This window comes from Hyaena hyaena, unplaced genomic scaffold, assembly GCF_003009895.1.
Source record: "Hyaena hyaena isolate Hyena2069 unplaced genomic scaffold, ASM300989v1 scaffold_173, whole genome shotgun sequence".
NCBI lineage: Eukaryota > Metazoa > Chordata > Mammalia > Carnivora > Hyaenidae > Hyaena > Hyaena hyaena.
Window position 1 is genome coordinate 1435455 of NW_024080805.1, and position 13390 is coordinate 1448844.

General features: G+C 33.7%; 1 protein-coding gene across 5 annotated transcripts in view; it reads right to left on the bottom strand.

Moving 5' to 3' along the window:
- Window positions 1–1160: 1160 nt before the first annotated feature.
- Window positions 1161–13390, bottom strand: part of KIAA1841 (KIAA1841 ortholog) — a 62394-nt gene continuing 50164 nt past the window's right edge. For 4 of the 5 annotated variants that reach the window (XM_039240341.1, XM_039240339.1, XM_039240340.1 and 1 more), the window contains 6 exons: window positions 7651–7742; window positions 6699–6730; window positions 6547–6620; window positions 5981–6069; window positions 3869–3957; window positions 1161–2975 (listed from right to left, as the gene is read on the bottom strand). In XM_039240341.1, coding sequence (XP_039096272.1) covers window positions 2939–2975; window positions 3869–3957; window positions 5981–6069; window positions 6547–6620; window positions 6699–6730; window positions 7651–7742 — 413 coding nt within the window. In that variant the 3' untranslated portion in view covers window positions 1161–2938. Of the gene's footprint in view, window positions 2976–3868; window positions 3958–5980; window positions 6092–6546; window positions 6621–6698; window positions 6731–7650; window positions 7743–13390 lie in introns of those variants that run through there. The other variant, XR_005529877.1, reaches the window with a different exon arrangement.

Consider the following 13390-nt stretch of genomic DNA (forward strand, 5'->3'; position numbering starts at 1 on the left):
CATATTCAACAAATAGCAACTACTCTCCTATAGCACCTACAGTCTGATAAGAGCTAGCCTTGTCCTAGACAAATAAGAAGAGCCAAACTAGCTACATTTTCTCAAGGAAAAATGCATCTCGGAAAGAGGGATGTTATAAGACTATGCTGCAGTTCTCACTCTATTCAGTAAACCTCTTTGAAAACAGCATAGGTCATTAACAACATCAGGAAATCGTTTCCCTACATAGCTCTTTCCTCAGTTGCTCTTTACTTTGTCTAAGTAACGCCAAGACCTTTAATATAATAAAGTAACACATGACGCCATAACAACCACCAAAGTATTTGGTGCCTCTTTTTTTCTTGCACTAAATACACACACACTCACACACACACACACTCTTAGTAATTCAACTTAGAGGAAGAGGGATATAAAACTTCCATCTTAAAGAATTTAAGGCTACTTTCCAAATATTAAAATAACAATGCAACAACGATAGTTAACATTTATGGAGGGTTTACTATCAGCCAGAAAGTACTGTGATAATTTTTTTTAGATCTATTAAATCATTTAATCCTCCAACAATCCCATATGGGTGGGAATAACATTATTACCACATCATCTTCTCCAATAGATTAGCTTTAAATCAGAGGGGGAGAGCTAGCCTATTTGAATTGAACTAGTTAGGTAGCCCAGTAACTTTTAAATAGGGGGTATGAAAAGGTGAGATTCATTATAGTTGCTCAATAGCTGAAGAATAGCTGAAGAATTAATCCCAGATATTAGATGTGAAAGGCATTTTTTAAATACTAAATTTGCCCTTAGCAGATTAGCATAAAAGGGCTTCAGCCTCAGCTTCCAAAGCTATGTAGCATATCTGACAGTATCTGGCTGAATGTTCCGAAGAGGGAAAATTACAAACATGGTGCAACAGTGTGGAATAACCACTCCTAACAGACCATCTTTTCTGAAATATTTTATCCCCTAAATATTTTGCTGAATCTTTACCAGGATAACCTCACTTAAAACAATCTTAAAATTTATAAAGTTCATCTTGTAACAGAGCTAATTTTTCATGAAAACCTGTGCTTTGGAAGCCCATTCAGACTTTTTCTGAGAAGATGGAATGATTCAGATCAAGGGAGTTTTCAAACAATTTTTGTCATTAACATTTATTTCAATTAAAGAAATGCAAATTCAGAGTTAATGTAAGATAAAACCTTTTCAAAGTATTTGGCAAAAGAAATACTATTAAGAGTTTGATTAAAATGTTTGTGGTACCTGTCCTATGTATTACAGATGATTACAAAATAAAAAGCCTATTCTGAAAAGAATAAAATTCTGATAAGTTCTGGTTTGTAAAAAAATCAATCCACTGGTACAGTCCTCCCAGGGGAGAAGCAATTTGCCTTTTTAATCATCAGTTAAAAATCTAAAGAGCATACTTCCTCTTCCAGTTGTGACTGTCACAGCACTATATAACATGTACAGACCTAAATCCTTTTAATCAGAGAGTACAGTAAAAGAAACAAATAAGAGCTTATAGACCACGTACAAAACATTTTCTTTTGAAAACAAAAATTTTATAATCTATTTCAAAAACATCAAACAATTGACAAATACATAAACTGTAACAAAATTTCCAAACAGAAGTTCGAAAACCTTGGAAAAGCCATACCTGTAACATTAAATAACATCTAGTTTCATTTATTAACTAAAATAGTCCCTAAAAATGATTTCTGTATGTTAACTGAGTTTAATGGTTCAACATTTCAATGGAAACTGCCATTCTGTCACACATTATCAAAATCTGTTCTCTAAATAATTTGAAGAAATTCCAATTATAAGACAATGAAGACTAAAAATAGAAACAGTGCATTTTAAGTTTCCCAGAGGACTATATGTGATTTCTAAACACATAACTTTTTATATGCTTATGGTTTGGAACAAATTTTCCCTGAGCACTCTTTCTGCTTGGTTAGAAAAATTAAAACATGATCTATAAAATAGAATTTAGCTTGATTTCTACTGAATGCATGCCATTTTTTCACCCATCAAATGTATTTGGGAATGTTTCCTTCTAGACATTGCTAAAGTAGTAAGTAATTGTTAACTGTTTAATGGTGCTATTCGAATGGCTTTAGAAACATGGTTGGGTTTAGAGCCCTGAGAACTGCACAGTGGGTGTTTTATACAACTAAAATGATTTACTATCCTAAAACTATCAACAGTTATTTTAACAAATTCAGAATGGCACTAGCTTCACAGAGAAGAGGAATAATCAGTAATTCCAGCCAGATAACCAATAGATAAGCATGAAAAATCGAAAGAAAAACAAGTTGGATTAACATTGTGCTTTCCGTGGATGGATTAATGCTGAAAAAAATGAACCCTCTTGCCCAACACAGGAAATACCTCACACCTTGAGACTTTATTTAATGCAGGCTTGAGACCTGTCACTCCTTAATATTCATGCAAACTTAAAATTAGCATCACTGGGTGTTTCATCACACGGACTGCAGTTCTCAATGCTATCTCAAGAGTTACAGCTCAAAGACATACTATAATCAGTGCACATGCACAGTACAATCACCAGCTGTGTTCCTTAATTTATTACGGTCTTAACAAGTCTTAGCTACTTGAGAGTTTAGGCCTCCTATCTTTCAAATAAATAAAGGATAACAAATATTAGGAGTCTTAACTATGCAAATTTGTAAATATTAATTTTCTACATAGCATCACATTAAAGGAAAATCAGATTTAAGAAGTTTCATATTTACAATTAGACTTCAAAAGACCTAACTATACATTTCCCTTAGCATTATGATTTATGTGATTTACAGGAATAATTAGTAAATAACTTAAAACATTTAGAAGTCATTGTTCTGAAGATCTTCAAGAAGTGAGCAATTTCAGATGTCCAAAGGTGTGTCTTCTTTTTAGTTACAGTTAAGATGCTTTATGCAGGACGCCCTGGACCAAAACGGCTTTTAGACCTAGATTTTTTAAATAGAAAAGAAGATCAGAGATGCTTCTAAAACAGTAGGAATTTGCTGCTACTTCAGGTTATGTTTGCTTGACAGTATCAGAGTGAAATCAAACTTCATGTAGCTCCACAATCCATTTTTAAAAGCCCTTAGAGTCAGACATATTTTGGAATTCAAATTTTTGTGGGTGTGGGGGAGAAAATATGGTACATATATTGTATATTATGGATTCAAGTAGTGCCCTTTCATCAAACACATTAATACTTTTTAAGTGTAACAAATGAACATTTAAATTAATTGTGATAAATAAAAACTATAAATAGCATCATAGTAGCTCAGCTGGGTTTGAGTTGCCACAAGTGTATAAAAAGTCTTTATGGTTTTCTGAGTTTTCTGGATTTCAGAATTGCTGATAAGGCATCTGGATCTGTAGTATTAATGATCCAATCTCAATAACTGTTAAAATTTAAAAGAAATTTTGTGACATAAAGTGACAGAGGACCCACAAGTTACTTTTTATTAAGAGAAATAAATTAAGGAACAGGAAAGACTTCAATGATTTATATAAAATAATAATATATAACCCATAAACAGTATAAAATTCTACTAATTCATGGTAGCAGTATAGGTTACATTCTTATCAGCAGGTGGCTCAGAACAGAGCTAATTCAGTAAACAGAAAACTTAAAAAAAAACCCAAAACTATATTTTCATTAAATTTGGTGCTTATGAGCTTTTTGAGTCTTAAAGTTAAATTCTGGTTCTGATTAATGTCTTGGTGATCTAATCTTTGAAACAAAACAAACTCCAATTATGTGCCTCTATTGTTCACGCAGTTTTCCCTAAAAAGAGGAAATCACTTCAAAGCCAGTGGCATTCTGGATCTGTTTATGCTGCTTTACCTTGTGTTTTTTTCTGAGCTGCTTTGGCGGGCAACCGGCACTGAGGCCTTGATTTGCGCTTCAAGCCTGGAATAAATACCTCCTGCAAACTGCAGAGTAAAGGGGCAAAATGAAGTTATTACTTTTATGGAATCAACAGAAATTCTGTTTTATTAACATGGCGTTACTTTTTAGCTTAGAAGTAATTTTATTTTGATCTTTAAAATTCAGGCTATTTGTATTATAATTTATGTGAATAATTGTACATACAGTAAAAATTCACCCTTCTTAGTGTACAGTTCTGAGTTCTAAAAATGCATATGGTAGTGTAACCATCATTATAAGGGAGACATACAACACTTCCACCCCCAAGAAAATCCCCTTGTTCCTCTCATAAGTCAACCCATAATCAGTTCCCAGCAACTACTTCTCTGTTTTATGAACCTACAGTTTTGTATTTTCGAAAACATTATCTAAATGGAATCATACAGTCTGTAGCCTTTGGAATCTGGCTTCTTTCACTTACTGTGAAGTGTAGGAGATTCAGTTATGTTATTATTTTTAAAAAATTTTTAACATTTATTTATTATTAAGAAACAGAGAGAGACAGAGCATGAGCGGAGTAGGGGCAGCGAGAGAGGGAGACACAGAATCTGAAGCAGGCTCCAGGCTCTGAGCTGTCAGCACAGATCCCCACAGTTTATTCATTTACCAGGTGAAGGACATTTGGGTTGTTTCTAATTTTTGACAGTTCTGAACAAAGCCAGTATAAACATGTGTGAACTTATCTCTATGGTGAGTAAATGTTTAACTTGATAAGAAACTGACAAACTGTTTTCCAAAGTGACCATTCCTTTTTGCATCCCTACCAAATATATATGAGAGTTCCAGTTGCTCTCCGTCCTGGCCAGCATTTTTTTTTTTTTTTTTCATTTTAGACATTCTAGTTGGTATACAGTAGCATCTCACTGAGGTTTTAATTTACATTTTCCTAATGACTAATGATGCTGCACTTTTTGTGTGCTTATTTGCCATCTGTATCCCTTCTTTCATGAAGTGTCTGGTTAATCTTTTGCCCATTTAGTTTTACTGAATTAAAAAAAAATTTTTTTTTAATGTTTTATTTACTTCTGAGAGAGAGACAGCATGAACAGGAGAGGGTCAGAGAGAGAGGGAGACACAGAATCCGAAGACAGGCTCCATGCTCTGAGCTGGCTGTCAGCACAGAGCCCGACGTGGGGCTCGAACCCACAATCTGTGAGATCATGACCTGAGCCAAAGTCTGACGCTTAACCGACTGAGCCACCCGGGCGCCCCTGAATTTTTTTATTATTGAGTTTTGAGAGTTCTTTATATATTCTGGACACAAATCTTTTATCAGATAAGTGTTTTACACATATTTTCTCATAGGTTATGGCTTGTCTTTTCATTTTTTAAGTGTCTTTCAAAAAGACCATTCATATTTTGGTGAAGTCCAATTTGTCAGTTTTTTCTTTTATAGATCGTGCTTTTGGTTTCTCAGCTAAGAAATATTTGCCTAATCAAGGTCGCAATGATTTTAGAACTTTTGACAATGTTAATTATATTGATATTAAAATTAAAAAAGAAAGATTTTAGTTTTATAGGAAAGTAAACTTTTAAATAAAAGAATTAGGTCAAGAGTTTTTGTGATACATAATACCAATAATAATGTTAATATACAGTGTTATGACTAATGCATGGTTTTAGTAAGAACATGGGTATTTCCAGTCATCATTTTTAGCAAGATGACATCTTATTTTAGAAATAACATCTAAAGCACTGCCTACAGAGTTGACTGAAATCAGCAACTTCCAAAATGTCACCCTCTAGATAGTCAGCAATGGACGGCTAATCTATTCCTGGTGTGACATTACACTTTCAGCAATGACCTACTTTATTATGCGTGTTATAGAGGACCTATGGACCACGGGTGATATGAAGGTGGACAACATTTATATGAGTGAACTAACTGGTACAGAATATAAAAATATATTAAAATATTTAAATTAGTTTTTAGAAATTCTGCCTAAATCATCTTTATATTACTCATGACGAAAATAAAGTAGGAAGGCATATCTATGCAAGCACAGTGCACTAGCACATAATTCTTACTTCTTTTGCTTCCTTTGACTTGACTCGGTCCAGATCACCCAATCTCATCTTTATTAGGTGCCCTGTAATTTCAGACATCCGCCGCTGATCTGGAGGTAAAATATAATAAACCTAACTTTTTATAAGGATGAGTTATAACTTATAACACACATTTCCTTATAAAGAATTTATGAAAATAGTGTTCGATACTATTTTATAGACATCTACACGTATTTATCTTTGAAGAACTTTAGGCAGTGAGTGGCAAAATGATTCATACATAGGTAATTGTGCTGCTTTTAAGATCACTGTAAACAAAACTAAAATATGATATTCAGTCATCTTCAGAGTGCAAGTAATGGGCAAGTCAGTCTGAGACTTCCAAACCACAGGTACATAAAACAATACACAATTATCAGCTGGGATTGTCTACTAATATAACTCTGGTCGATTCCCAGGGAATGTTCAAATTCTGGGCCTTAATCCAGTTGGAACTTTTAAAGCTATTCAGCATACTTCATAAAATGAAAGATTCCTATCACTGTATTTATACCTAATCTGTACATTACCTAAATATTAAAGCTTACCATCTTCCCTTTGTGCATCCTGGTTGAATCTCAAGGATCTTGTGGCATCCCATTTATTCTTCTGCATACTCACGCTATTAGAAAATTTAAACAAAAATCAGCATTGATGCTTTAAGAGTGAATATCTGATTGGACTAAGGAGCAATACTCACATGAAAGGAGACATATCTCTAGTAGAAGTTGACTAAAAAAGAGTAGATAACATTAAAGTTTAATTAGAATGTATTTACTGATTAGTGTTACACTTAAAAATAAAAAGCAGCTTACATTTATTGAATTCAAGACACTGTACCAAAAGCATTACAAGTATTATTCATTTAAGCCTTGCAACAACCACATGAGACAGCTGCCATAATAATTTCTATGATAAAACAGGCTCAGAGAAGTTAAGGAACTTGTCCAAAGACATATAAGCCTAGAATTTGAACCCAGCTTTATGTGTTTGACCTGGAAGCTCCAGCTTACACAATCTTGTAGAACTCACCCATTTGTGTGCTTGTGGCACTTAGCACGCAGATGAACGTACAACCTGCCCAATATAATTGTATGGAACTTGTCTCAACCCAGCCCTTCATACATTTTTGGAATCCATGATTTCTGTTTTAGTCAAATGTGGTTACTACTGTCCTTTTATTCCTATCTGGCTTTCAAAGGCATGTGAAATAAGGATTATTTTAAAAGGTCATAAAACATAATTTATTTAAAAATTATAAAGTCTACTTATTTATCTCATTTTTGAACTACTGGTTTTGAATTCAAAGTTACAAATAGCACATACAGTGAAAAGTCTCAGTCCCCTATTCCATTCCCTTTAGAGGCAACCAGTCTTATCAATTTCCCGTGCAGTTTTTCAAAGATATCTTATGCATATATAAGGATCTATAGATTCCTCTATCCATTCTACACTATACGTACTTTTCCTCGCCTATCAATATATTTTAGAGATCTTTAATCTCAGTTTATGTGGAACTTCTTCGTTTATTATTATAATGCTAGCATTCCACTGTGGTAGGTTCTTACTTTTCTTCAGATTTTTCTTGGCTACATTTGCCTGCTTATTTCTTAATATGAACTTTAGAACAATAATAGACAATTTAGAATTACCTTCTCTAACACCTTTTCTTTCTTCTGACCACAGGGTGAAGACATTTGCTTTTTTGGTTGTTTTGTGAACTTCTTTGGCTTTTCCTTTTTTCCTGACAAAAGAAAGTCAATGTTATGAGCATAAGTCTCACATACTTCTCCAATGCACTTGTTACTTACTTCCAAACAATAAAACCATTTTGTAAAAAAAAAAAAAATTGTTTCTTATAACTAACAAATTACCTCTAAATAAAAAATAAATGTATGGATAAGTCAAATTGGACATGTGTTACAGGGGTTTTAATTACTTTTCTTCTTTCTAGTTGGTGAAAACCTGAAGGCAAAAAAAAAAAAAAAAAAAAAATCAGGGCAATGAATTCAAAGTCCCAATGAAATTAAATGTTGAAAGTGTTGGGGAAAACTATATGTATCTCTCTGAATCTAATTTGATAGTGGATTTAACACCTAGTTCCAAATTTTTATATATAAAAAAAATAACCATAACCTAGGAAAACACAGTTTGAGAATGGAAGTGAAAAAAAGCTTTAAAATATCTTTGGTTGGGGGTGTGTGAAGGGGCTATGGGGACAAAAATGGAGGTAAGACAGAAATGATCTTGGAAGGAAGCAGATTTGGGACAAATTGTACTCTGAACTATAATCAGTACTCTGAATTTATTCTGGCTGACAGTGTAGAGGACAAAGGAAAGGAAAAGAAAAGGAGGAAGGGAAAGAGGTGTTTCTCAAAACTCAACCTTTGAAGGTAAGGATAGTACATTAGGTCAATGTTTACCAAACATTAAAAAGACATGATAGGGTGAGATTTGATAACAGAGTGTGAAGACAAGTTCTTCTAAAGAAAACAATGATAAAAACAGAACAAAAATATTATAAACCACCAAATGCAGGTACTGGCAAATAATCAAAGAGAGGTAAAAAGTTGAGTATTTACATTTTAAAAGTGTAATTTTTTAGAAAATATTATAGCCGCCTTTATGCCAATATATTTAACAACTTGGATAAAAATGGAGAATTTTCTTGAAAGACAAGTTATCAGATTCGAGAAGAAATAGAAAACTTGACTAGCACTACATTAAAGATACTAAATTCATAATTAATTAAAAATCTTCCCCAAAAGAAAACTCTAGGCTCAGATGACTCCACTGATAATTTTATAATACATTTAAGGGAGAAATAATACAAATAGAACACAAGTTCTTTCAGAAAAGAGAAGTGAGGAGAACACTTTCCAACTCATTTTATGAGATCAGTATTATCCTAATAACCAAACTTGAAGATGACGTCATTGGAAACTAAAAGCAAAAAACTAGTATCACTCATAAACACAAACAATCCTTAACAAAATACTAGCAAATCGGGGCACCTGGGTGGCTCAGTCGGTTAAGTGTCCGGCTTTGGATCAGGTCATGATCACAACGTTTGTGAGTTTGAGCCCCGTGTTGGGCTCGGTGCTCAGAGCCTGGAGACTGCTTCAGATTCTGTATCTCCCTCTCTCTCTGACCCTCCCCTGCTCACGCTCTCTCTAAGAAATAAACAAAATATTTAAAACAAAAACAAAAACAAAATACTAGCAAATCAAATACATTAATATATAAAAAGAAGAATACTTCATAACCAAGTGAAGTTTACTTTAGAAGACTGGTATAACATTTGAAAAACCAATGTAATCCATCAAACTGATAATATGGAGAAAACCTATATCATCATCTAAATAGATGGAGAAAAAACATTTAACAAAATTCAACACCCATTCACTACAATAATTCAACAAATTAGAAACAGAACTTCCTCAACCTGAAAAAGGGCATTTATGAGAAATCAACCACTAACATTTTATACTTAAATGGTTAATGGTTAAAGAATGGTTAGAGAATGAATGCTTTCCCCTTAAGATAGGGAACAGGGCAAGGAAATGTGTTCTCACCACTTGTAGTCAATATGAGGTTCTAATGAGAGTAAAAAAGAAAGACAAAGGAATAAAAGACATACATATTGGAACGTAATCTAATAAGCAAAGAAAAATTATGTGAAACTAGCAAAGACACAGGAAACAAGTTCAACTGCAACAACTGAAAAATTGGAAAAATTTAAAAAACCTGCTTTCACTTAAAACAGCATTTAAAAAAGCACTTAGGAATAAATTGAACAAAAGATGTTCAATATCTGCTATGTTGAAACTGTAAAGTACTGTTGAGAGACATTAAAGAATTAAATAAATGGAGAGATATTTTGTATTCATGGATTGGAAGACTTGCCACTGTTTCAAAAAAAAAAAAAGGAATTCTCTCCAAATTGACATATGGGTTCAACACAATCCTAATAAAAGTTCCAGCAGTATTTTTGTAGAAATAGTTATCTTTATTCTAAAATGGGCAGGAAATGCAAAGCACCTAGAAATACAAAAATAATCTATAAACAAAAGAACAATTTGAAGGACTCACATCACCAGATTTCAAGAGTCACTAAAAGCTACAAAAATTAAGACCATGTGTTACTGATATACTGATGTAAAAGAGACATAAGAATCAATGGAAGAGAACAAAGAGTTTAAAAATAGATCCACATGTAAATGATCAGTTGATTTTTTAACAAAAGTGTCAAGGTAATCCAATCCAATGGGAAAGAATACTCTTTTTGACAAATGATTCTGGAAAAACTGGCTACGCCTATAGGAAAACAAAGGGAAGCTTGACCCTTAACTTATACCATATACAAAAATTAATCTGGAAGGGATCATAGACTTAAATACAAAAGCTAAAATCCTACAACTTCTAGAAGAAAATAGCAGAAAATCTTTGTGACCTTGGGGTAAACCAAGATTTCTTAGTTACTAAAGTATGAAACATAAAAGGGAAACTATAACATTAGAGTTCGTGAAATTAAAAACTTTTGTTTTTCAAAAGACATTATTTTTTAAAAATTTCTTTGAGAGACAAAGTGTGCATGCATGCACAGGACAGGAATAGAAGAAAAGAGAAAGAGAACCTGGGTGGCTCAGTTGGTTAGGTTAAGAGTGGGACTTCGGCTCAGGTTGTAATCTCAGTTTGTGAGTTCAAGCCCCGTGTCGGGCTCTGTGCTGACAGTTAGCTCAGAGCCTGGAGCCTGTCTTTGGATTCTGTAATTCCCTCTCTCTGCCACTCCCCTGCTCACCTGTCTCTCTCTCTCTCAGAAATAAACAAAACATTAAAAAAAAATAAAAAAAAAAGAACTGCTGAAAGGGAGAGATTGAGAATCCCAAGCAGGTTCCATGCTGTTCTATCCCATGACTGTGAGATTATCCCATGATCTCACGTTGGGCTCCATCCCACAACCGTGAGACCATGATCTGAGCCAATACCAACAGTTGGACACTTAACCGACTTTGTGCCCCAGACGCTCCCAAAAGACATCATTAATAAAATTAAAAGGCAAGCCACAAACTAGGGGCAAATATTTGTAAAATATATAGACTTGTATCCAAAAATATATAAGGAATGCTTGTAATTCAGTAATGAGGCAAACAACCCAACTAAAAAATAGGCAAAAGGTCATTTAAACAGACACTTCATGAAAAAGATATATAAATGGCCAGTTAGGACATGAGAAGATGCCCAGAATTATATACCCACTAGAATGGCTAAAGTTAAAAAGGTAATAATAATACCAAATATTGGTAGAAACGTGTAGCAACTGGAACTCTTATACATTGCTGGTGGGATACAAAATGGTAGTCACTTTGCAAAAGAGTTTGGCAGTTTCTTATAAAGTTAAACATAACACTTACCATATGACCCTGCGATTCCACTCCTAGGTATCTACCCAAGAAAAATGAATACATATGTCCACACAGACTTGTATGCAAATGTTCACCGCAGCACTATTCATAATAACCAAGAACTGGATCAACCCAAATGTCCATGAAATGGTGAATGGACAAATTATGATATATTCACACATTAGAATACTTCTGTGCAGTAAAAAGAAACAAACTACACAACAATCTGGATGAATGTCAAAAATGTTATACTAAGTGAAAGAAGCCACACACACACTTAGGATTCTGCTTACATGAGACATTAGAGGAGTATAAAGGGGCAGGAGGTAAGTTTTTGGAGTGATGTTCTAGGTCTTGATTTTGGTGGTGGTTACCCAACTGTATGCCAAAACTCAGTATGTACACTTAAAAATGGGTGAATTTTATTATATACAAAGTCTACCTCAATCAACTGTAGGTAAAAAAGCCCACACAAAACACAGCAGCATTTTCTCCTTGACTAATTATGATTTAAAAGTAACTGATAAAGGACTAGTTTTTAATAAGAGGATTGAACACATAGAGAAAAATTGTATAAAAGTCGGAAAAAAGATAAAGGGAGAGTTGCATGTTCTTTTAGTATCATATTGGAAGACCATTTAAAAGGCCCATGTAAAATCAAAGCCACACTGAGATACCACCTCACACGGGTCAGAGTGGCTAAAATGAACAACTCAGGAAACCACAGATACTGGCAAGGATGTGGAGAAATGGGAACCCTCTTGCACTGTTGGTGGGAATGCAAACTGGTGCAGCCGCTCTGGAAAAGTGTAGAGGTTCTTCAAAAACTTAAAAATAGAACTACCCTATGACCCAGCAATAGCACTGCTAGGAATTTACCCAAGGGATACAGGAGTGCTGATGCATAGGTGCATATGTACCCCAGTGTTTATAGCAGCACTTTCAGCAATAGCTAAATCATGGAAAGAGCCTAAATGTCCATCAACTGATGAATGGAAAAAGATGTGGTGTATATATACAATGGAATACTACATGGCAATGAGAAAGAATGAAATTTTGCTATTTGCAGCAACATGGATGGAACTGGAAGGTATTAATGCTGAGTGAAATAAGTCAGTCAGAGAAGGACAGATGTCATATGTTTCACTAATATGTGGATCTTGAGAAACTTAACAGAAGACGATGGTAGAAGGGAAGGGGGGAAAAGTTATAAAAGAGAGGGAGGGAAGGGAAAATGAATGGTGGGCGATGAGGAGGGCACTTGTTGGGATGAGTACTGGGTGTTGTATGTAAGCCAGTTTGACAATAAATTACATTAAAAAAAAAAAGGCCCATGTAAGAATTATTTAATTCTCAAAGGAAATGTCTTTCTGTCTGACTTTCCTATCTATGTTGATTAAAGGCCCAGAAGACATCAAATTTTATATTAACTTGCAGATTTTTGGGTCTAATAGAAATGCAAATTATTCCTTTTTAGAGGAAAAGATAACCTCAAAGGTTATCAGTTACTGCCTTGTAGGACATCAGTTTTGCATCTAACTTGTAATCCTTTTTAACGTTCTTTTTCAAGTGCTATCTATAAATACCCAAGTCTTCAAATGCTCTTTGAACCTAGTTTACCTACTTCTCTCACTAAAGAGTTGAAAATTTTTGATACAAGTTTGTTCTGTAGTTGTATAAAATCATGTTTTTAGTTTTTAAAAAAATCATACTCTGATTACTATCGTATAGTGCTTCATTTGAGTGTCACTTTAAATCATCTCCGTTACACTGATGTAAGTCATACATTTTGAGAAACTCCTTAGGTCACACTTGAAATGAAAACTTGAAGGATTACTTCTGAGTACACTGCATTTTTTTTTTTTTATTTTTTTTATTTTATTTTATTTTTTTTTTTTTTTTTTTTTTTTTTTTTTTTTTTTTTTTTTTTTTTTTTTTTTTTTTTTTTTTTTTTTGTTTACACTGCATTTTTTAAATAACTGTGATT